The sequence below is a fragment of the Zeugodacus cucurbitae genome, chromosome 6 (assembly GCF_028554725.1).
Source record: "Zeugodacus cucurbitae isolate PBARC_wt_2022May chromosome 6, idZeuCucr1.2, whole genome shotgun sequence".
Lineage (NCBI taxonomy): Eukaryota > Metazoa > Arthropoda > Insecta > Diptera > Tephritidae > Zeugodacus > Zeugodacus cucurbitae.
The window spans coordinates 27,066,375-27,092,051 of NC_071671.1; the positions used below are offsets into that span (position 1 = coordinate 27,066,375).

The 25,677-nt window shown below is 30.6% G+C and overlaps 1 protein-coding gene across 3 annotated transcripts in view; it reads left to right on the forward strand.

Annotated features, from left to right (window-relative positions):
• The first annotated feature begins 182 nt into the window (after window positions 1–182).
• The window catches only part of LOC105215996 (proton-coupled zinc antiporter SLC30A1), a 29,556-nt gene continuing 4,061 nt past the window's right edge, over window positions 183–25,677 (forward strand). Inside the window, exons 1-2 of one of the 3 annotated variants that reach the window (XM_054232928.1) lie at window positions 183–858; window positions 21,826–22,189. In XM_054232928.1, the coding sequence (XP_054088903.1) occupies window positions 22,001–22,189 (189 nt within the window). In that variant the 5' untranslated portion in view covers window positions 183–858; window positions 21,826–22,000. Of the gene's footprint in view, window positions 859–21,825; window positions 22,190–25,677 lie in introns of those variants that run through there. The other 2 variants (XM_054232929.1, XM_054232930.1) reach the window with 2 other exon arrangements.

Genomic DNA, 25,677 nt, shown 5'->3' on the forward strand with positions numbered 1-25,677 from the left:
TTACACTTTTCATTTTTTCGTTGCAATATTCGCGAGATTAAAGCGCGTCAAAAATGGCTCATCTCAGCGATCGCATGTCTGCCGGGTCGCCAGCCGCACGTGGGTGAGAGTGTGTGAGTGTGTGTATGTATGTGTGAGTGTGTGTTTGTCCGAGGTTTTGTTTAGTTTTCAAGCTGTTGAACGCAGTGGGCCGTTGACAGTTGTGTTCGAGCGCGCGTTCACAGCGTACAGGTGTCACGGAAGATTGTTCCGAAACGAAAAATATATAGCAAATCAAGAAATTTGAATTAAATATTTCACAAACTAACAGTTCATATGTATGTATGTATGTACGAGTATGTACGCTTGAGCGGACAGAAAAGCGGGAAATTAACAATTAAAATATTTTTTATTGTTTCTTACAAATTTTTGTTGTTGTGTAAAAATGGTGAAATGTTACTAAAGAAAATACTAAAAAATCACATTTGAATAAATAGTAAATAAATAAAACGAAAATAAAAGAGTTAAAAAACAAAAAAAAAGCTTAACGAAGCGTATAGAAAGTGTGTGTAAATGAAATACAAAAATACATAAAAATAAAAAAAAAAAATACAAAACAAATATAATCGAAAATCAGTGATCTGCACCATGCGTATGCCGTAATTGTTTATAAACAATTAAAAAATATCATTTGCGGTTTTATTGGCATTTCGTCGTGTTTTGTGTGGCTTTGTGGGTAATTCACTTAGCATTTATTATATGCGGCAAACGCACCACAAATAATTCATAATTTTATTTATGTGTGTATGTACATAATAGATTGCAGACATTTTTTGAGTAAAATACCATCGAAATATTAAAGGAATATTTTGAAAAGAGGTGAGTTTAAATGTATGCAAATTTTTTTAAATGTGAAAATTTTTGAAAAAAACAAATAATAAAATAAGTTTTAGCTTATTTATATTAAATAATTGTATTATATAATACCTACAAACATAGCATTGTATGTAACAAAAAGTGAAGTGAAGAAAATTATTTGACGAAAATATACAAATTTTCAATTAAATTATTATACAAAAAAAAATAAAAATATATATATATATTATTATATTTATTTTGTTAAATAAAATAAATAAGTAATTTAATTTTTTTAACATAAAGTATTAACTTTAAAGAAACCAAATTTTTCAAACGAAATTAATTTTGACAAAAGCGACTAAACTCAATGGCTGTGAAATTTTTTAATACCAATAGAATAATTAACATAAAATTGGTATTTTATAGGAACATATTTTTTATGAAATTAATTTAAAAAAATGCGAGTAGTAAAAATTATTTTAAAATAAACAAATAATAATTAAAATAAAATATTTTTTTTTAAATCAATTTTTTAAACGAAAAGCTGTGAAAATAATTATTTTTATATAAAAAAAATTATTATTTTTAATAAAATTTCATTTTGTCCGAAGCAACTCGAAAATCAAAGGCTGTGAACAATTTTTTATTAAATAATATAATTTAAGGTTTTTAAATAAAAAACAGTAAATATTTTTTAAATTAATTTCATATAGAAATTTTAAACATTTTGACAAAAAGAAAATAAATAAAAATATTTTTACGATCAGTATATAAAACAGTGTTTAAAAATTATTTTATAATTGAAATTTTTTATAAAAAAAATTGACAAAATTTCAGTACAAATTAAAAGCTGTAAGAAACAGTCGTGTGTAATATGAAATACGGAAACAAATACAAAATAAAATAATGTTCATATTGTCAAAAAAAGTAAATCCAAATAGTTTGCCAACATAAAAATTATTGTTAATTTATAATTTATTAAAATGTATTTTAATTTATTTAATAATTTGTTTAAAATTTTTTTCATTTATAACAAAATTAAAATTTTGAAATTCATATAATTTTTTGTTTATTGTCAAAATAAAATTGTCAAAAAAATAAATCTAAATAGTTTGAAAAAAAAAAAAGAATTTTAATAATTTAAAATTTATTAAATCATAAATTAATTGAAAAATGTATTTAATTTTTTTTATTTATAATAAAATTAAAATTATAAATAAATTAAAATAAATTTAAAATAATATATATATATATAATATATATATATATAATATTAAAATAATAAATTGTTAAATTTTTTTTCTCTCTTGTACAAATTCAATGTTAGAATATAATAATTTTTTATTTACAACTTTTTCTTTTTAAAGTGCCAAAAATGCTTTTTTCCATATCGTTTACAATTGAAAAATGTCTTTTAAATTAATTTTTAACAAATTTTATATAGTTGCTGAAGAAGTTTACAATGTCAATTAAAGCATAATTTTTCAAAAAAAAAAATTAAATTTCACAATTTTTTTTAATTTCTATTATTTTCTATTTTAACTAATACTAAAATAATTATTTAGAAAATAAATCATAGAAAAATTAGTTCAATAATCTAATAATTTCACCAGAAAATATTGTATTTTTTGGAAATTGTTAAGCTTTTGAATATTTTAAATAATTTAAATTAAAATTCTCTGATCCTGTTTGAGTCTCAAAAACTCTATTTTCAGTATAACAAAAAAAATGTGCAAACCTTTTTGAGATCCGTTAGATACTGTATATTCATTTTTTTTTTTGTTGCCGTGCACTCCAAACATTTTCGCGACCATATCGAATTAAATAATATGCACTTGACTAGTGAACTTTTCTTTTTCGGCAGCAATTATTCATATATGCTTAGCTATAATCTCTTCAACATATACATATAAAATATATATGTTCTGTATATAAAACATTCACCTCGTTAATTGCTGCCAACTATAGTTCTTATCAAAAAATGCGAGTAAATGGCCACAAACACACTTAGAAATATAAATATGGTATATATGGTTGTACATAAATATACATATATGTATGCATTTGCGAATTTTATATTTCACTATAAAGTGTAGCACTCCAAAACATTCGCGGACTTATCAGATTGAGCGCGTGTATCTCGAGAACTATGAAATTGTGGCTAGTGGCGAAAAACACAACAAAGCAATAAACTGTCTGCGATAAAGACGATAATTTGAAGTTTATAAATAGACATGCACAAAACATTTCGTATAACTCGATTCCCTGTATCTGTGTATCTCATAAACTGATGGAGGTATTATAAAAATACAGCAGCAAGCTGACATTTTATATATATAAATGTATTAATTTATAGGTGTGTGCCAGGTTGACATGTTTATTAAAGCGAAATCAGGGTTTATTGACTGCTACTACATGGCGATATCTCGAAAATTGTGCACAAAATCTGGTGGTAGAATTTTTTTTTACGTTGTGTGGGTGGATTTTTTATAATCATATGAGTATATATATAATTTTTTTTTATATTTTTACGTATATAAAAATATAAATATATACATATGTATATAAAAAAGCCTTTGAAAGAGCCTAGGAATAAATTTCATCGCAAAGTCATACTTGTATAAAAAAACTGATTCACCAGTTTAATATGCTTGTACATAATCAATGCTCTGAAACACATAATATATACATACATACTTAATATAATATACATATATGTATGTACATAATATTGAATACTTTAGCAACAACTGCTCGCCCGACACGTGCTCGCCGATTTTCACATTTTCTTTGCGCATAAATTAAATGCTTTGTTTTTGTAATTGACGCGAGTTATTATTTTTGAAGCTTTTCCAAGCTGTGGCACACTTTGTCGTGGCTAATCAAAATAATACTAACAAAAAAAAATTAATAAACTTTGCAAAATATTAAACAACAAAAGTTTATTTTGTTATAACAAATTTATTGTATAAATAGAAATTTTAATTTTTGAAATATAAGCGGTAAAGAAAAATATCGCCATCTGACGAGCACACATTTTATTAACTAAATTATTTTCCTTGCGGAACATGAATCTTTGCTAATTTTGACAGTTCATGAAAGAGATCAATGCCAATGCCTATGTCAAAAATCGCTAATGTGACGTCAGCAAAGCAAATGATATCAGCAAATTGACTGCGTTTGAAAGCTATTTCATCAGAGGCATCTTCTAAATATAGTTGAACTTAACTCCACAACTGAAACTGCTATAACTCGCACTTTTGAATTGACAATAGAAAACAAATTTCATACAAGTTACTCGGTAGTATCTTTAAAAGAAATTTTTTATGGATTCTGGTGATTCGAGTTAGGGTAGAACCCTTAATTTTGCTACTGTAGTAAGTACTACTGTACTTAGAAGACTACAAAACAGAGATAACGAGTATTTGAAAGACACAAATTCAAGTACATTGATAACTTGTTTTATTTGTATAACAAAGAAGAAGCAATTTTATACATAATTGTTGTTAATTGCCGCTTATCATTATGCATTGAAGATAATTTGCTCACGATTCTACTACAAAGATAAATAATTATGCTGTTTAATGTATTTTATTATAATAACTTAATGTGTTTTTATTCATTTTGTGGCGAACAATCAAAAGTTTTAAAATAAATTGTTTTCATGAAAATTTTAAATTAAATTCAATAAAAAAATAAAAATAATTAAAATTGAATTTATGTAAAAAAAACAAGTAAGGAAAGGCTAAGTTTGGGTGCAACGAGCATTTTATACCCTCGCAATTTATTGATGTAATTTTATAAAAATAACACAATTCGACCCATATATTGGGTATAAAGTCCACTAGAATAACGAAAATCATCTTATATAGTATATGAGGACTCAGGTAATTCCTGAACCAAAATCACTAATTTTCACGACCAAGGTATACTATATCCAGGACTATATGCTCACTTAATTTGGCTAAGATATTACACGTATTAACCGATTTATATGGTATTAAGCCACCGTATTTTCACACACATTTAACACATAATTAGGTATATGGGAGCTACAGGAAGTTATTACCCGATTTTAACCATTTTTGGTACAGAGGCACACTATAAGAAGAAAAAGATTCCCTCTGAATTACATTAAAATATGTGTGAGATTTACCGGTATTTTGAGTGAAAAATTACCCTTAGGCATTATTCGATATCCGGGGCATTGAAAAGTTATATTCCGATTTCGACAATTTTTTCACAAGTGATCTTAATTTTTATTGAAGATATCCGTTGCATGGACGGTCAGACAGGCATCTGAACTCGTCTCGTCATACTGATCATTTTGATATATATAACCCTATATGTACTCGTTTAGTTTTATGACCTACAAATAACCGTTATGCAAACAAAACTACATATAATACTCTCTTAACGAGAGTATAATAAATAATATAATTAAAAGAACATATAAAAACTAAAAATTAAAAATAATAAAAAAATAAATAAAATAAAAATGGAAAATAAATAAATACATACAAAAATTATTAAAAAAATAATTATTATAAAAAACTTAATAATTAATAAAATTAATGAAATATATACATAAATACAAAAATCATAAAATTTAAACGTTTAAAAATTAATAAATATAAAATTAAATAAGATATAAAATTTAATAAATATAATATAAAAAAAATCATAAAATCAATTGCATGTAAATATTAAATCAATAACTTTGTTTTAAAAATAAAAAAAAATTTATAAAAATTTTAATTAAAATTATTAAATTTTTTTAAAATAAATTATTAAATATGCATGAAACAAATAACAACAAACAAATTAAAATTGTGAATGAAAGAATATACAGTTAATTAATTCAATTATTACCAAGCAATCAAGCGGCGTTTTGACATGAGATCTCGTGTTTCACGTTTTATTTTACGATAATAACATTTATGGAACGAACATTGACATACAAAATACATACCAAACACAAACAATAATAACAAAAAAAAACTATAAAAGTTGCGAATTTTCATTGACTTTGTTTCAAGCGCTAGCTTTTCGAAATAAATTAATAATGAGTTGCCAAAAAATATTTAAAAAAAAATAATAAAAAATTAATAAATATTCAACCACATTTGTCTATAACTCACGTGGGTGTTCCTCATTTGGTTTTTAAAGACATTTATCAACACTTTTTGGTGTGCCAAATTTCATAATAATTATTTGTTGTTATACTTTGTGACTTGTTGCATGCAAACGAAAAGCGGCAATAGACAAATAAGTGCACACCATGGTGAAATGTACAACGAAAATACAGTATAATTGTGATATTTTCACCTTTTTTGTGTGTGACACATACAAACGTAAATAATTATAATTAGTTGCGCTTAATGATCATACAATTATTTAGACATTTACGATAATACAAACAAACACAACAGCCACTAAGTACAAGGCGAAAGTTCACATTCAAGGTTGTAATTAAACGAAAATACGAGTATTTTCAAAAAAAGTGTTTCAAAACGAAATTGAAAGATCTGTTATTGCCATCGAACCAATATTGATTACACAAGCGCAAATCTGTTTTGGGCGAGATGTTATAATATATAGTATTAGAAGTGTAGGTGTGTGTGTAATTTTTAAGAATTGTTTGTTGATACCGGTATTTTAGTGCATTCTTTGTACTCACAGCTGTTTTGTAGTGGTCTACATTCAAGTGGGCCATAGAAAATCGTAAGCAATTTAAATGCAGATGCAAAAGAACACTCTTATTGTTAAATAATTTACGTTTCTCAATTTCTGCCACAGGTTTCTTCGAATAGAAATGACGATGAAATATATGACGAAATAATTTCAGGTGTTTTAAGCTTTAATTTATTGAAGTGTTTGGTTTTTGTTGTTGCTTCAAAGTAATTTTTCGAAGAGATATAACCTTAAACAAGTAAGGAAGGGCTAAGTTCGTGTGTAACTGAACATTTTATACTTTCGCAATTTATTTATTTAACTTTATTTATATTATATAATACACAATTTGACCCACATATTCGATATATATATATTGTATAAAGTCCATTGAAAGTTGGAAACCATAATATTAGGTTAGAAGCACCGAGGTCCTCGTGTTCGATATATGGGGCCTTTAAAACCTATGGTCCGATTTCGGCGATTTTTAGAATGGCCTGCCACACTATTAACATAGTATTTGTGCAAAGTTCTGCACCGATATCTTCACTAGTTCTTACTTTATATATTGTAAAAAAACGATTCAGATCGCCTACAAAGTTCTGGTATATAGGAAGTAAGCGTGGTTGTGAAGTGATTTGGACTATTTTCACAACATATCATTGGGATGTAAGGAAACTATTACAAACCAAGTTTCATTGAAATCGGTCGAGTAGTTCCTGAGATATGGTTTTTGACCCATAAGTGGGTCACGCCCATTTTCCATTTTGTAAAAAACTCTGAGTGCAACTTCTCATTTCTTATGTGAAATTTAATGTTTCTGACGTTTTCGTTAGTGAGTTAACACACTTTTAGTAATTTTCAACCTAACCTTTGTATGGGAGGTGGGCATGGTTATTATCCGATTTCATTTTGGGACTGTATTAAGAAGTGGCTAAAAAAACGACTGCAGATAGTTTGGTTTATATAGCTCTATTGGTTTGCGAGATATGTACAAAAAACCTATTTGGGGGCGGGGCCACGACCACCTCCCCAAAAAAAATTACATCCAAATATGCCCCTTCATAGTGTGATCCTTCATATCAAATTTTATGTGTTTTCGGTTATCGCCATTTTGTGGGCGTGGCAGTGGTCCGATTTTGCTCATTTTCGAAAGCAACCTTCCTATGGTGCCAAGAAATAAGTGTGCGAAGTTTCATCAAGATATCTTAATTTTTATTCAAGTTACAGCTTGCACAGACGGACGGACGGACAGACAGACATTCGGATTTTAACTCCACTCTTCACGCTGATCACTTTGGTATATATAACCCTATATCTAACTCGTTTAGTTTTGGGTGTTACAAACAACCGTTATGTGAACAAAACTATAATACTCTCTTTAGCAACTTTGTTGCGAGAGTATAAAAACAATTTAATATAAAACAAAACATAAAAAAAACAAATTTTGAAAGTAATATAACCTCAAAAAAAGTAAAAAATTCAATCTAAAGCATCACAGATATTAAAACAAAACATCAAAGTGATATAACCTAAAAAATTTAAAGAGTTTAATCTAATGTATTACAGATTGTCGGTAGACTGACGTTAGTCAATTGAGCTCATTTCTACTCAGTTTTCTCACACTGAGCTTTTTTTCCAAAGAGCAAAGCTGGATTAACTTTAATCGAAATTGAAAGTTTTTTAACTTCTTTCATATTATTATTTTTAAGATTTTTACTCACATTGAAATTTAAAAATTGTTTTCAAGAATATAGACAGTTCTCTCACATTATTTTTTAAGATTCTTACAAACGGAACTTAGCCGGAACGATTTTACCGAAACTAACTGTTTTTTCTAAGTTCTCACTCAGGTTTGACAACGCAGCAATTCTGAAATGACGTTTCCAAAATTAATGATAAATCATATGAATCTCCAGTTTTAGTTATAACAGTATTCAAAACTACTTAAAAACATCGTTCATCTAATTTCGAAATCTAGAGAGCTCCATACTGTAGTCAATATCAAACCCGAGTAATATTACACTGTCCACTGAAACTATAGACTCTATTTTATCAAACCATTAACACAAAAGAAGAATAATGAATTGTAATCAAACACACCCATAAAAATATTATGCTTATGAAATTTATATCTCTAAAACAAAAAAAAAAATAAGTCATTCTTTTGTGCCTCTTATCCGTTTCATTTATAGCTTGAAATCATATGCAATCTCATATGAAATCAAGTAACGTCTGCATACAACGTCAATGTTACACAATCTGTGCATAAATCACTCAAAAATTCACCAAACAACCAGCAAGCAACAATAAACACTCAATTGTCCAACACTTGTCATTTGTCAATAAGCCGGCTTGGCCAAGTGACAACTTTGTATGTTCGTATGTAAGAGTGCGACTCAAGCACGAACAGAAACCGAAGTCCACACTCTGTTAAATTGCTGCCCGGATATTAAACAAAAACTGGATATTATTTTTTATTGAGAAAATTAAGATTAAAATTTGTGAACTTGGATTCGAAGTTTCATTTGAGTTGTTGGAAGTTGTTTTTTCCTTATAACAGTTTTTTTCTGTTACAAAAATCGTAAAAATCGGGTCATAATTTCCCCCAAATCCCATATACTTAATTATAGGTAATATACAATTAAGAGACTGTATAGTCTTCGATTTATTGTATCTTGGTGGTGAAAACGAGTGAAATCGGTTCAGGAATTACCTCAGTTCCCATATACTATTTATGATGATTTTCGTTATTCTATTGAACCTTATGCCGAATATATGGGTCGAATTGTGTGTTATCTTAATAAAATTACATCAATAAATTGCGAGAGTATAAAATGTTCGGTTGCACCCGAACTTAACCTTTCCTTACTTGTTTTTTTATTTTTTTATACACTCTCGCAACAAAGTTGCTAGAGGGTATTATAGTTTTGTTCACATAACGGTTGTTTGTAACACCCAAAACTAAACAAGTTAGATATAGGGTTATATATACCAAAGTGATCAGGGTGAAGAGTGGAGTTCAAATCCGAATGTCTGTCTGTCCGTCCGTCCGTTCGTCTGTACAAGCTGTAATTTGAGTAAAAATTAAGATATCTTGATGAAACTTGGCAGACTTATTTTTTGGCACCATAGGGAGGTTGCTTTCGAAAATGAGCAAAATCGGACCACTGCCACGCCCACTAACGAAAAACGTCAGAAACACTAAATTTCACATAAGAAATTGCAGATGGAAGCTGCACTCAGATTTTTTTACAAAAAGGAAAATGGAACTACTCGACCGATTTCAATGAAACTTGGATTGTAATAGTTTCCTTACATCCCAATGATATGTTGTGAAAATAGGCCAAATCGCTTCACAACTACACCTACTTCCTATATACCAGAACTTTGAAGACGATCTGAATCGTTTACATTACAATATATAAAGTAAGCACTAGTGAAGATATCGGTGCAGAACTTTGCACAAATACTATGTTAATAGTGTGGCAGCCCCATTCTAAAAATCGCCGAAATCGGACCATAGGTTTTTAAGGCCCCATATATCGAACACGAGGACCTCGGTGCTTCTAACCTAATACTATGGTTTCCAACTTTCAATGGACTTTATACAATATATATGACGAATATGTGGGTCAAATTGTGTATTATATAATATAAATAAAGTTAAATAAATAAATAAATTGCGAGAGTATAAAATGTTCGGTTACACCCGAACTTAGCCCTTCCTTACTTGTTTTATTATTAATTTAATAGAATAGAGGGTGTACATATGTATGTATATACATAGGTATCGTTGTTACAGTTCGGGATCCGCTGTACTTAATAATGTCTGGAAAACCCGGGAGGAAATCATATATCGTCATATGATAACCGGAGTCCAAAGTGCGCAAGCAAAACCCCGAAAATACTAAATTTCATTTGGACAAACGCGACATACATATTTTTTTAATATAGTTATGCGTATATTTTTTCGAATTCAACTTAAATACCGAAATTTTCGGGATTACGCTTCTTTAATCTTGAAAAGTTGTCAAACCAAAAAATTTTTTATTATACATATGTACATATTTTTCGAATCAAATTAAAATAAATGGAATTCCGAAATTCAAAATCACAAAAATTTTATTTTTTAATCACGAAAAATTATAAAACCAAAAATTGCAAGCACTGCATTTCAGACATTTAATCACTTTTTATCACATTCGATGGCAAAAATTTATGAATATTGCGGCAATAATCTGAATTGATCATAAATTTGTATGTAAAAATTTTCATAAAAACGACATAACTGCATATTTGCAAAATAAATAAACTACCTTCACAAAAATGTATTTTGTGTCTTGGAGACATTTTTATAAAATACAACATATCAGAAAAAAACATATACACATATACATATATGTATGTATATATTATACAGAGGTAGTCAAAATTATTTACACATCGGACGTTTTTTTACAAGTTTCACAGAAAAAGCTTTCGCTTGTTGTTGTTGTTGTCGCAGGGTAACAAAATGTTAAGTTGTTGTAAACCTTGATCTATTCCCGAGAGAATGAAGTCGGTTTGGCTAGAATAGCTTGAAATATGGCGGAGAAATAAGCAAATGAACTGAAGACTCGGAGTAGTCAAAAGTATTTACACACATTTTTTTTGCGTCAAAAGTATTTACACACAACATGAACTCTATTATCCTGTTCTTATTTAATGATAACTATAACATTTTAATGTTCAGTATAAATTCCTATTCTAAGGCGATAAATTCATAATGGGTTACATTACCATTGGCGTCAATACCAGCCTGCTTTATGGTCCGAATTGATTCAACACAATTGTGCGCTAAGTTAACAGTTAATTTAGACCAAACGTCGGTAATTTCGGCGCTTTCGGTTATTATATCAATTGTCCTCTGATATTTAACGAAAGACCAATCATTTTGACTAAAGTTTTGGTCAGGGCTGTGCGGAGGTCAACTTGATTTGCTTCATTTAAAACTTTTGAAGGTAAAGATCCTTCATGAAATGGAGCATTATCCTGTTGAAAAATGTAGTCAATAGTTGGAAATGGCCGACGGACCACTAGAATGGCATGGTCATGTGAATTCTGATATATCCGGATGATTTAGGGTCACTAAATTAGTACCAAATCTCCAAAACAGAAGTAAGGAAAATTTCCCCAAAGAATCAAAAAAAATCAAAAATCATCACTCCCGACTCTATTTAGCGTCTAAGCTGCATTATTCTTCTTCTCACGTGGTAAATGCATAAAGCGTTTACTAAAGAAGCCCTGGAACAAAAAATCAGCATTATCTGTCCACGACAGGCTTTAGGATGCATTTTAAGGCAAATGAGAGGCATATCGCTTTTTTGGTTTCGGAAATAAAGCTTTTTTGGTTTCGGAAGTGGTCAACTTTATACACAACGTATGTATTTATGTTACTATTTTAAAATGTCCTTAGCAGTGTAGCATCATTGGCTGTTCATGCAATATGCTGATTCGATGATGCTGCAATATTAAGAGGACTAATTGTGGGATTTTGTATGATAGTTTCTACTAATCTTCTGCATTCTCTTTGAGTTATCACAGGTTTCCGCCCAATTATCATTAAATTGTTCTTGCAATACTTCGTTTCCTTCTTTTTAATAACATTATAAACAGTATTCCATCAAATTCTATAAATTTTAACTAACTCCGAAGCCTAAACCGGAGTCTTAAACTTAGTAACAGTCTCCAATCTAGTTATAATCGATAATTCCTTTGTTTTCGACATTTTATTTACCAATTTTTATATTTTAAGGCTGAGTTAGGTAGTTAAGAATGCAATAGAATCAAATTACTACTTTTGCTCAAACCAAATCCAAGGATAAAGGCTAAATCGCCGTGTGTAAATACTTTTGACTACTGCGAGTCTTCAGTTCATTTGCTTATTTCTCCGCCATATTTCTAGCTATTCTAGCCAAACCGACTTCATTCTCTCGGGAATAGATCAAGGTTTACAACAACATAGCATTTTGTTACCCTGCGACAACAACAACAACAACAAGCGGAAGCTTATTGTGTGAAACTTGGAAAAAAACGTCCGATGTGTAAATAATTTTGACTACCTCTGTATATATAATATTTTTTAAATAAACGCGTTTTGAGCTTGATTTGACATATATATATGTATGTATGAATTTTATTTATATTTCTTATTTTCATTCTCCAATTTCTGATTATTCTTTCAATAAATGTGACAACAATTTTGTATTTACAAACATACATACATACTTGTATATTTCTATATTATCATTTCTACGGCTACGCTTGATTTGTTTTCACTTATTTTTAGCACAATAGTAATCAGTTAGTAATTTCCCTACACTCAGCCAGCATACGACAGCGGCAGCAGCTGGTGGTGGTGGTGGTGGTGATGCGTACGCATGCGCCAGCACGCATACAAATTGAGCCATTTCGACCGCAATTGGAAAAGAGCAACTTCGCAATAACTTGGCATTTAAGTTTTTGTATTGTTAGTGTTGTTGTCAACAGTTTTTTTTTTTTAATTTTGCGATTTTATTAAGTAAGTTTATGTGTAAGTTTTTCTTTAGTCCAGTCAACTGGACCCTGGCCTCTTTAGTTGGCAGAACAGCTTACACTGAACGATTTTTAATTCACAACAGGTGTTGTTGTTTTAATAGTTGTTGTGTGTGTGTGTAATCTTCGCAATTTGTATGTACGAGCATAAACATGTCGATTCGATTAGTGATTTTATGTTATCAAATTACAATAATATACATAGTTGTACATATTGTATATAGTTATTGGTGTATGTTCGCCTACTCAATCGCAAGGTCATCCGACACATTCAAACACACAAATAAAAAAATAAAAATCATTTAAACGCCACTGGAATTGGAATTGATATTCGCTATGTCTGTCAATCAGTCAATACAATTTGTTTATGTCATTTGTTGTCCACTACAATAAGTAGTAAATTACATTAGTGTGCTCCGTATTTATGTTTCTGGTTGTAAAATAAGGTTAAAAATCCTAAAAGAAAGTAAGAAATCATGAAGTAAGCGCTTACTGAGAACAAATGACCAATTCGCCACTCTCTCTCACTCTGTTAACTGATCGATAATATTTTAGTATTTTACGTATTTTGAGAAAAAATGCACTTTGAGCTTTGCATTTCTCTTACGAATTTGCCAATGGAAGCAATTCTCAATTGGTTTATGAGCTTTGTGTAGCTTACTCGTAGTTTCGAATAGTTTATTACTTGATCTGAAGCAACAATAACTGCTCAGTAAATGAATTTAAAATCTTATTATACGTTCCAACAGCCATCCGGAAGTGGATTTAAAGTCGCAGAAACCTCTTTTGAACAAATAAGATCAGGTCACATACCACACATATAAGAAAAATCTAGTGTATGATCTCGGAAAGCTGTAGATTTTACTGTAAAGTATGCGAGAATCTCAAACATCTCATTTATAGATCTCAATAATTGGTCTCAACTTTAAATGAGTTTGATCGAAAATTCTCTAAACACATGACGTCATACTAGCGAATCAAGCAATACAATTGAAATAAAATGGCAAAGAGAAAATATTTGTCTAATATTCAATCATCAATTGAAGAACGCTTTCACTGTTGTAACCTCTCTCACTGAATGCTTTACATACATATATGTATTTCCCATTTGAGTCTTCAAAATTAATTCAATTGTGGCTAAACGTCACAATGACTCGGATTTTTATTACAGTCAATTGGATCTGCATACACAGAAGCTTGATCATATACCTATGTGTGCCCAAACAATAGTCGAATCAACACCCAATTTACTCACAAAAGCTTATCTTATACTAACACAAACTAAACTGTCGCAGCATAAATCGTAAAAATATTCCATTTGAATGGATAAAATTTTCCGTTTAATCTTCACAAATAGCTGAACTCAAAAACAAGCGAAGTTAAAAGAAGTAGTTTTCAATAATTAAAAAATTCTAGTCGGAAACTAGTTACACAGTATTTGCAAGTGGAACGTCCCTCTAAGAGACCACTTTAATTGCTGAATATACATATATGTAAATCATACGTATGTTCTTTTCCATCTGATGTTATAGTATATCTAAGCGGTAATTGAATAAATCGCGGAAATGGACATTTACGGTTCAAATAATTGAAAACGTCATTAGAACTCGCACACAAATTGAATTATGGCGTTGTGTGCATACCCTGTAGGAAATGTAGACAAAAAGTTTTAAAATAGATTTAATTGAATAAAAAGATTATTTTAAACATTGATGACCACGAAATTACGGTAGAATCTCTGAATTAACATTTTCAAGATTTTTCTTGATTCCGAACTATGGCTATTATATACTCATATGCTCACTTTGGTCTAAACCACTTTATATATGACTTTTGGTTCGAAAAATAATTTTTGCGATTTTTATTATTCAAAATAGGCCATGTTAAAGCAGTCTCATTCAAACCAATGATACTCAAAATAAATTTACATTATAGACAGTTATATTATACTCGTATATTATTCAGCGAATCGATAAGTGGACCGGTAAGGTTTAGACACGTTGATGAAGAATTGCTAAAAAAACCCTATGAAACCCTACGGAAAATCCGCCGACGAAGGTCGTCGAATGCAGTGATGAATATTTGACCATATGCTTCAAAACACACACAAAACCAAGATTGGAGAGAGTTTGTCACCATATTTACGAGTAGAACCGTCTGACCAAATATTTGTGGGAAGCAACTGGTACTATCACTCTGTCAGCGCATTCGCGTCTTGGCTCCCACGTCACTGTTGACAGTCATATTTGAAGTTGTAGATAATTTCGTCTATCTGAGAACCAGCGTTAACAGCAATAACAATGTCAGCCTGGAAATTCAATGGAGAATCACTCATGCTAACAGGTGCTACTTCGGACTGAGTAGGCAATTGAAAAGTAAAGTCTTCTCTCCACGAACAAAAACCAAAACTCTCTACAAGTCGCTCATAATTTATGGTGCCAACAACCGATGAGACGGCGGAAGACTTACGGTCCCTTAAACATTGGCAACGGCGAATACCGCAGACGATGGAATGATGAGCTGTATGTGTTATTTGACGACATAGAATAAACAAAAGTGCTTCAGTTCTGAAAGTATTCGATGCAGTACCCGCTGATGGAAGCCGAGGAAATGGAAGAACTCTACTCCGTTGGAAGGACCAGATGGAGAATCAACTAGCTTCACTTGGCATTACAAATTGAAGCCAAACTGCCAAAAGGAGGAATGAATGGGGCGCTGTTATGGCCGCGTAAGCGGTTTCTACGCCAGTCAAGAAGAAGAACAACTGGTACTATCACTAGTTTTCAAAATAAGGCTATTATCATGTTAACTATTATATTGAAGCCCATTACCAAATCAATCTCTAGATTAGAACCCTTAATGTGTAAGGGCTCGAAATGTGTTTTTAGAACAGATCTATGTGTTATGACTTGGCAAATTTGTGAGATTTAGACTTTACTGAGAGAGCTTTTATCCGAGCTGTCAAATATATAACGATTCATATTCATTAATCGACTGCTATAGTGTGATCTTAAATTGGTAACCACTTTCAATATTTGACTTTTTATGAAGAATATGTAACATCAAAAGTTAACTCCAGTTCAAACCAACACAAAATCATCCCAAAAGTCAAAGAAAACATTAATTGCGAAAAAAATGCAACCGATTGACATTTAATTGAATAATATTTACTCATTAAAAATTGCATGCATGCTCAGCCGGTTTGGTTATTTATTGTATGAGTCACGTGACTGAGATATATACGATAAAATTTTTGAAAAAAAAAAATTATATTTTTTTCTGTATTGTGTCCAAGCAACTTTTGAGCACTCATTTGCACCAAAAAGGTCACTGTTGCTGTCATTATAACATATGAATGTGATAATGTCAATGAGTGTGCACATGTGTAAAAAATTTAATATTTCACTGCGCGATATCACTGACCTGTCACATATACACACACTTCTGTATATTTATACAAAAAAAAGAGATTCACGTTTCTGCTTTTATCGAGGATTTCGTGTGATTTAAAACGAGATTAATAACGTTACCTTTTTCAATTCCGTGGCAAATTCATTATATTGCACTTCAAGTTCAAGGTGCGATAACACGATTAACCCGATTACATTTTTTAAAACACAGAAACAAACAAACATATATGCATTCATAAGTTAAAATTATAAATATTTCATATAAAATTATTAATAATATGCACATAAATATGTATAATATGTATGTATGCAAAGTTAGGAAACCCGTCAGCTGCGGCTTTTTGCGTTTTTTTTTTTTTTTTGCTATAAAATATGCATAAAATATTTTTTTGATATTTTTCACTACAATAATATGCTTATTCATTGAAGACTTATATCTCAAACATACATAAAATTATTTGCATTATATGGCTTCAATGAGGCCGCTTTTGATAATTAGATTATATTTAAAGTAGTATCTACAAATTGTCATCAATTTCACGTCGACGTCAGAGATCTTGACTTGATTGAGATGACGATGTTGACGGCGTAGCTCAATTTGTTAATGCGTTGAGTACACGGAAGCTACATATTTACATTTGTATGTTTGTAAGTGTTTAGAGATACATATTTAGACACGGGCGTATACCTTGTGGGTTATGGGGGTGTTTAGGAGGGCAATATAAAATTAAAGCGCGCGTTTTGAGTCTAAAAAAAATGTGGATTATTCCAAACCTGCAAACTTCAAATAATTTTATTTTAATAAATTCTACAGGAATAAACTCACTTTGACTCTATTCCCATAAGGCCAGCGCGACATCTATGTTTGCATGAAAAGCTCTCGGAACTTTTTTTCAATCAAACTAAGGTCTATCTTATTTGAAATGGACTTTGAGTATTAGAATAATTGATAAGCATGGCTCAATATAAATATATACATTTTACCAGTTATAGCACAGATTTGGAGGCTAATCTGTCTTGAACCCAGAATGGAGGATCTGCTGGGGGGAATTTTTGGATTATTCCAAGTATGCAACACCCAAATAATTGTATTATAAGAAAATCTACAAGAATAATCCACCAGTCTCATAACACTATAACACTGGAGCGACATCTGTGTTTGAATTAAAAGCCCTTTTTTGAGTAAATCTAAGATCTATCCGCTTTGAAATGGACTTTGAGAACTGAAAATATTGATAAGCGTGTTTTATATATACATTGTATCAATCATCGTTGAGTTCAGAATACTTTTGCGAATGCAAATATAGTGATAGTTCTTGACACCTTGTGGATACAAGAGTAAAATTTTGTACTTTATAAGAGTGGGCTCAAAGTGTTTAGCTTTTTCTTTTCCCAACTTGAATAGAGCTTTTTACATGCACTAACACTTTCAGGAACTTTTTCATTCTTTGAACTTTTTCGGGACTCCGGCTCCCGGATAGCTTCCAGTTCTTAAAGATTGTAAAGATAAAAATATATTTGGCCATTATAAACACTTGAAGACTAATTTCATCAATCACTACTTTCTTAAAAGCTCTATAATTTAAAAAGCTTTTGCAGAGCTTTTGCCTGAAAGTAGAAAGCTCTATGTTGGTATGTACTTTGATTGTTAAAATTTGCTTGTAATGCGTATTTTGCGCCACAAACTCGAGTTAATGGAATATTGTGGTGTTTATAGTTCAAACACCGAGCTTGTTATAGATAAAAATTTTGCTTTAACTCGCCTTTAATACGTTTTTTGGAAATCTTTGAGATCTAACTAAATTTTGGCTCTATATTAATATATAATAAAATCTCAACAATATAAATGAGAAAAAAAATTAAACTCAGAGTTTATTAAACACCACCCTGTTAGTAGAATCTTTAACTTGAGTTTAAGTTGCAAAATGATTATGTCAAGATAAAATGTGCAACTAAAATTTTCATGTTTAGAGTCAATTGATTACTTGTCAGAAATATTTCTCCCAGAAAAAATTGCCAAAGTAGGCCCTTTTTAGAGTTCTAGACGGGCATAACCCCTAGAGGTCAACGGAAAGGTCACCAGAAGCTTTTAATTAAAAATAATAAAATTAAAACGACTTTTTTTTTGTAAATTTTAATATTAAATTATTAAAAACGAAGTGGAAAAAAATATATAAAAACCGGCTTACCCTAATGCCCACGCCTCAATTACTTGAACATTTGATTGACCACATGTCGCCGAAACGATATCACTCGTCATATGTATAAGTGTATATTTGCATTCTTAATCTACTGGAATTATTTTCGAAGAACGCCATAAGCTAACACAACAATTTGAAATCAATTTTCCGATATGCTAACAAAGTGATAACTCAAGTACAGTAATTTATTGACAAATTTGAAATATCAATTGACGGGGTATTATCAACAGCAAATACAAAAAAAAAAACAACAGTTGCAAGTGCGACACAAGTACTTTTTAAGCCGACAAGTGGCTATTTTTGTCATGTCAATATGTGCAATTGTAATTGAAATTGAAATTCCATGCTGGGAAGGCAAGTTCAAAAATCTGGTGAACACGTAGTGAAGATACTTACTAAATATAAGTAAATAGTAAGTTACTAGACCCTTGAAGGTATTTGTTGTTGTACTTTGTTTACTATAAACTTTAAAATATGAATTAATTAATTAACGCCAGCGAGTAATAATATGTAAATGTTATTCAACTCAAAGCGACGCTCGTGCATGAGGGTGTGCGGCGATCAGCTGAGTTGAATGGTATTGGCTGGCAAGCACGCGTTTATTAATAATTGTGTCAAGTTCAAATGGTTTTTAACCCATTTTTGTAATGCAAAACACATACGCAGCATATAAAACAAACATACATACATATATACATATGTACATATGTATATGTCAGTATATATTTTACGACAGTTACTGAAGTGCTGCGCCGATGCTATGAAGGACGAAGCGCTTGTACATATTTTTGTTGTAATAAAAGTGTAAAAATACAAAAAAAAAATTTAAAAAAAACTTCAAAAAATTAAAAAAAAATTGGCAACATTGGCGGACAACATTAAGCGTTGTGCTGCATGCAAATGGGTCATACTGCTGTCTTAAATAAACATATAAGCTTACATACATATTTGTATGTAAATTCGTATAATAGCCTTTTGAACGTCACATATCAACGAGATGTCAGTGTACTTATTTTGACATATGTACATATTTATATGACCAGCGTTGTGTCCATATGCAACTGGGTGCCCATGAGATACAGCACGGCATGTGTGCTCCAATTCTACGTGATGTGCACAAATTCAGTAAAAGGGTGCAAAATCAAGTTAATTTGTAAAAACTATATACATATATTTAGTTGCAAAGAATCGTACTTACATATAATGTAGACACTGATAAGTTGGTGAGAGCTGTCAAAAAGAAGACAAATAATATTTATAAGAGCACAAATTGAAAACAATGTATTCAAAAAGTAGAAATTAATGTACACACAATTAATAAGAAAAATCGCATGCGATATTACAAGTATAGAATAATATCGCATGATATATTTTTTTTACAATATATTATAAAAGAAAAAACCGAAAACTACATTCTTTGCTGCAATCTTAATTTAAAAAAAATCTTGAAAATATTTCATGAGATATTTTTAAAAATATCAAAGCATTATAAAAAAAAAGAAAAATTAAAAACTACATTATTTGCTACCATTTTGATTATAAAAAAACTTTCTTGAAAATATCGCATGTGATATTTATTTTTTGGTAAAAAAATTCTAAAATATAAAAATTATACATATTAATTGCCACCAACTTGTTTGTAAAAGGAACATGTTTTGAAACCTTATGCGCTTCTCAATAAGCGCTCTTTTAGTGTTCATATAAATCAAATGAGAATTACATACCGCCATATAAAGGTTGAAAGAGCGAATATTGGTAACTGACAGTTGACAGCTGATAACTCAATTCATTCATCCATAAATTTTCGAAAAAAAACCTCAAAAAATTACCCTGTTTTAAAAGCTTGAGGGTGTAAAAATCACTGCAAGTGAACAAACAGCATCTCAACCATTGGTATGCGGCCGCATTTGATCCGCTCGTAAATTAGTCGCATGAAATCATCCCCTCAGTATGAGCTTCATTAATATTTAATGCAAATGTAAAAATTTGCATACTATGACGCGAATTGCCCTGCTTTATATACTAGTTAACTGATTTAATTGAAACATTGTTAAACGTTTGTAATGTTTATATTAATGTTATTGTTATTGTTGTTGATAGAAATGCAATGAAAATGATAAAGAAAAGCACTCGTGTGTTCACATGTATGCATGAATGCACTCATAAACTCAATAAAATGGATATTCAACGCTTACAAACTCATTACGAGCTAATTAATGCAATTCCAGTCAAGAGTCTGCGGTTTTGTAGGCGATTAATTTCATTTTGAATTATTTATTCAATGAGGTTATGTGACATAGTGGTTTAGTTGAAATAAAAACACGTGTGATTTATGACAGTTATATAACATATATGGTATAGTGGGGATCTAGGCTTAGTATTGGAGAACTGCGTCAATAATGGTATCGGATTTTGAATTTAATTTGCATTAAATTTGTTTTTATGAATATATAATTTTTGCCAAAGAAAAAAAAAAAGAATTCCGAAAATTTTCGGAATTCCGAAATCGAAATTTTCGGTATTATGCTTTTTATTTAATTTTATCGAAAACATGAAAACATTTAAGGAAAAAAGTATAATCTCGAAAATTTTTCGGGATTTTAAAATAATAATTTTGGGGATTTTGAAGTTTTTTGTTAATTTTATTGAAAATATGCACACATTTAATATAAAATTGGCATGTCAAAAATTTTGAGAGAATTTAAAAAACAGTAATCCCGACAAAATTTCAGGCTCCCGAAATTGAAATAATGAAAACTTAACATTTTGTTAAAAAAAAATAAATTCTGGATAACGGTCAAAAATTTGTGATATTTGAAAATCGTCTCGGCAATACACGGCGTATAAGTAATGTGTCGGCTTGGGATTCAATCTAACCATGACCATGGGAACACAGTCAAAATATGTTGCGTGCTATTTATTGTATAGTTTCAGTGTTACCAGATAGGAATGGGAATAAACTACGGACTTCTCGAACGTCACTTATATAGTGCCAGCAACAAAAAGCAAGCCTACACCCTTAAAATGATATTTACAACATACAAAGTATTATAATTAAAGCAATTATAAACACCTGCCTTTCTTTCTCCTACAACAAATTAATTAATTATTTTACATTTTTATTACAGACAACGCAAATTACTAATTTTGACGAAGTAAAAACAGAAACAACAGACTCTTCGTACAACAAATATTTGGAAATTGTTAAAGTAGCAGTGATTCCGAACTCGAAAACATCATACAACAAGAACTCAACAAAAGTAAAACTAAATATCACCTAAAATTACAACAAAAATAGCAAAAATGCCACCAAAAGACTTATTCAGCCACTGTCAACCGGTGCAGTTATATATTGTGCTGACAATGTCCATCGCCTATTTCATAGTACAGCTTGTACTCAGTCACATAACACACGCGCTAACGCTGCTCATGGCATCCTATCACATGTTATGTAATATATTCGCGCTCATTGGCTGCATAGTAACAATTAAGGTAAGACATATGTAGATGATAGAACTGGTTAACATTTATCCAAGAAAATAGTCATAATATACTGTAATATAAATTATTAAATATTTATTGTGACATAATAATAATTTAGCTTAAAATATTCATAAAACAGAGAGTGATTGGTTGCTGAACTTGTAAAGCCTGTTAAGAATTTGTGACTTTTTGCACTTTTGTGCTGAAAAAACATTTTTCCTCTTTTCACTTTTGTCAGCTGTCAAGAAGTTGTTACTTTTTCACTTTTGAACTACTCTTTTTACTTTAGTCAGCTGTCATTTGAAACTGTCAACTGTCAAGAATTTGTGACTTTTTGCACTCTTGAAAAGTGCCAGCGGTCATTTTAAGCGCACAAACTAAATTCAAGGGTCAACTACTGTATTATTCAGTGTTAAATCTAAAATATATAGCCTTAAAGCAGCTTTTTCAATGATATTTGACAAAATTATGACCTTTTCCACACTTTTGTCATGTGACAGTTGACAGCTGACACTTTAAGCTTAAGGACTAAATTTAAATGACGTTGAATATATATTATAGCAATTACTACGTCGACATTTCAGCGTTAGTGTTTTTGAATCACATACACCGGTTGAATGACATCTTTCACGTTGACACGTGACAATTGACACTTAAAGCTCACAAGTTAAATTTATTTGACATAAAATATAAATAATATCAAGCGTTTCACCGACAGTTGGGTCTTACTGAAGCTAAAATGATTTATTTTTAAGAATTTATGACTTTTTTTAAAAGACATTTGTCGAATTAATGACTTTGTCAAATTAATTACACTTGACACGTGACAGCTGACACTGAAGTTAGTATTTTTAAATACTATTAACAATTATAAAAGAAAAATTACTATACTTATCATACTTTTCCAATAGAAATCGAATGATAAGATTGCTTTTCTCCCAACAAGTGCTTTAAATCAAATTATTGCGCCAATCTATCAGCTAGTTACTTTCATGTGCACCTAACAACATATTGATTACATGCAATCTTATCGGTAAAATCATAAACCAACTCGAAGCCAGTCAAAATACTGAGCGAAAAAGGCCTACAATGAAATTGCAATAAATTTGTCATGCTTATCAAAGGAATACATGTACTTATGTACATATAAATATAAATAATGATATGCAGTAATTGACAGCACAAATTTGACCTGCGTCAACTATATTCAAGGGAGGACTATTGTTGCTATGTACGAAAAACTTCCAAAACTCGATTTTTGAGATAGCGGTTTGGTTCTTACAGCGAACAAGAGTGTGTTTTAAAATGACGGCCCTTTATGGTGATGCTCTTTATTTTTGGAATATGAAGGCAGGTGGCATCGTTACAGTATTGTTTGTGGCCAAAAATTCACGAACAAGCAACGAAGTGTGAGGTTTTAACGACCGACGCCAAACTCATAAAATTTTAAATTAAAAAATTCCCGGTATTTTTTGAACACACTGTATTCAAGGCAGATCTGTTGTTTCAAATATACATATGTGTACAACGGTAATTATTAGAAACTTCTTAAATTAAACTGAGAGGCAAATATGTACGTGACGTTTACTTTCTTCAAAAATCAACAGGGTTTCTTTGCAAACTTTTTAGTATTCAATTTCTTCTATTAAGTACTGTATAGTTATTAGTTCTACTTCTGGACTATTCTGGCTTACAATTGTTTCTATTAAGAACTCCCCAGCCATAAGTTATAAAGCTCTACTACTCCACATTTAAACTAATGTTTTTAAAATCTTCATGTAATTAATCACACTTGAAATAACTTGTACAAAGCTCCTTTACTAGAAGAAAGCAAAGGTACCAATAATGAATCTGTGATTACTACTACTACTACTTGTGGTTCTCGCAACAAAAGTTGCAAAAGAGTGTATATATATACTATATTGATCAGGGTGGAGTTCAAATCCGAATGTCTGTCTGTCCGTCCGTCCGTCCGTCTGTGCAAGCTGTAACCATTGCCACGCCCACAAAATGGCGAAAACCGAAAACACATAAAGTGCCATAACTAAGCCATAAGTAAAGCTATGGAAATAAAATTTGGTATGAAGGATCGCACTATGGAGGGGCATAGTTGGATGTAATTTTTTTGGGGAAGTGGGCGTGGCCCCGCCCCCAAATTTTTTGTATATATCTCGCAAACCAATAGAGCTATATAAACCAAACTTTCTGCAGTCGTTTTTTTTAGCTATTTCCTTATACAGTCCAAAAATGACAGAAATCGGATAATAACCACGCCCACCTCCCATACTAAGTTTAGGTTGAAAATTACTAAAAGTGGGTTAACTCACTAACCAAAAACGTCAGAAACACTAAATTTCACATAAGAAATGGCAGATGGAAGCTACACTCAGATTATTTTACAAAATGGAAAATAGGCGTGGCGTCGCCCACTTATGGATCAAAAACTATATCTCAGGAACTACTTGACCGATTTCAATGATGTTTTTAAGGCACCATATATCGAACACGAGGGCATCGGTGCTTATAACCTAATATTATGGTTTCCAACTTTCAATGGACTTTATACAATATATATGACGAATATGTGGGTCAAATTGTGTATTATTAATATAAATAAAGTTAAATAAATAAATTGCGAGAGTATAAAATGTTCGGTTACACCCGAACTTAGCCCTTCCTTACTTGTTCAACTTGTTTTCAGTTCAAGTCTGTCAATCACATTGAACGCGTTCATTGGCCCATTAAATGGATAAAAAATATTTTTTTTATTTTTTTTATTATTTTTTTTAATTTCGATGCGCACACGATATAAACATTCAAGGTTAACAAATCACTGCACACCACCAATTTTAGCTTAATGTAAATGCTTAACGGTTAAAACAATAAACAATAAACACGCAACAACAACAATGTCAACAGCAGGAAACAACATTAATAATAATAACAATAATAATATATGCTAAAAGAGCGCGCTATAACAATACTGAAATTCCAAAAATTAAATTTAAATGCAAAAGGAGTGATTCATAGCGAAATATGTTTTGGAGAAAAACAGACTGCAGTGTAAAAAAATAATTAAAATTTATACATGCATATATACTATATACCAGCAGTTTTTTATTTTATTTTTTTCAAGCAATAAATCAAACAAAATTTAATTGCATTCGATTTCCATTTGCACACCTGCAAGCAACTCCCAGTGCTCCTCGGCGCTACCAGAAATCATATGCTAACCGCAGAGTTGACACTTCAACGACCAGACACGCGCCAATTTGTGCGTGAAATTCCGACAAGCGGCAGTAAACCAGTGCAACACAACACGGGCAAGCCGACTCGCCGCTACTCAACAATAATACATACAAACAGACATGCATATTTTTTATAAAGCGTTCAGTTTGTATGGATCATATTGCATAACATTAAATACCATGTTATGGGAATATTCAAAAACAAAAACAAAAATATTTTACATACATATGTACACCTACATACAAACG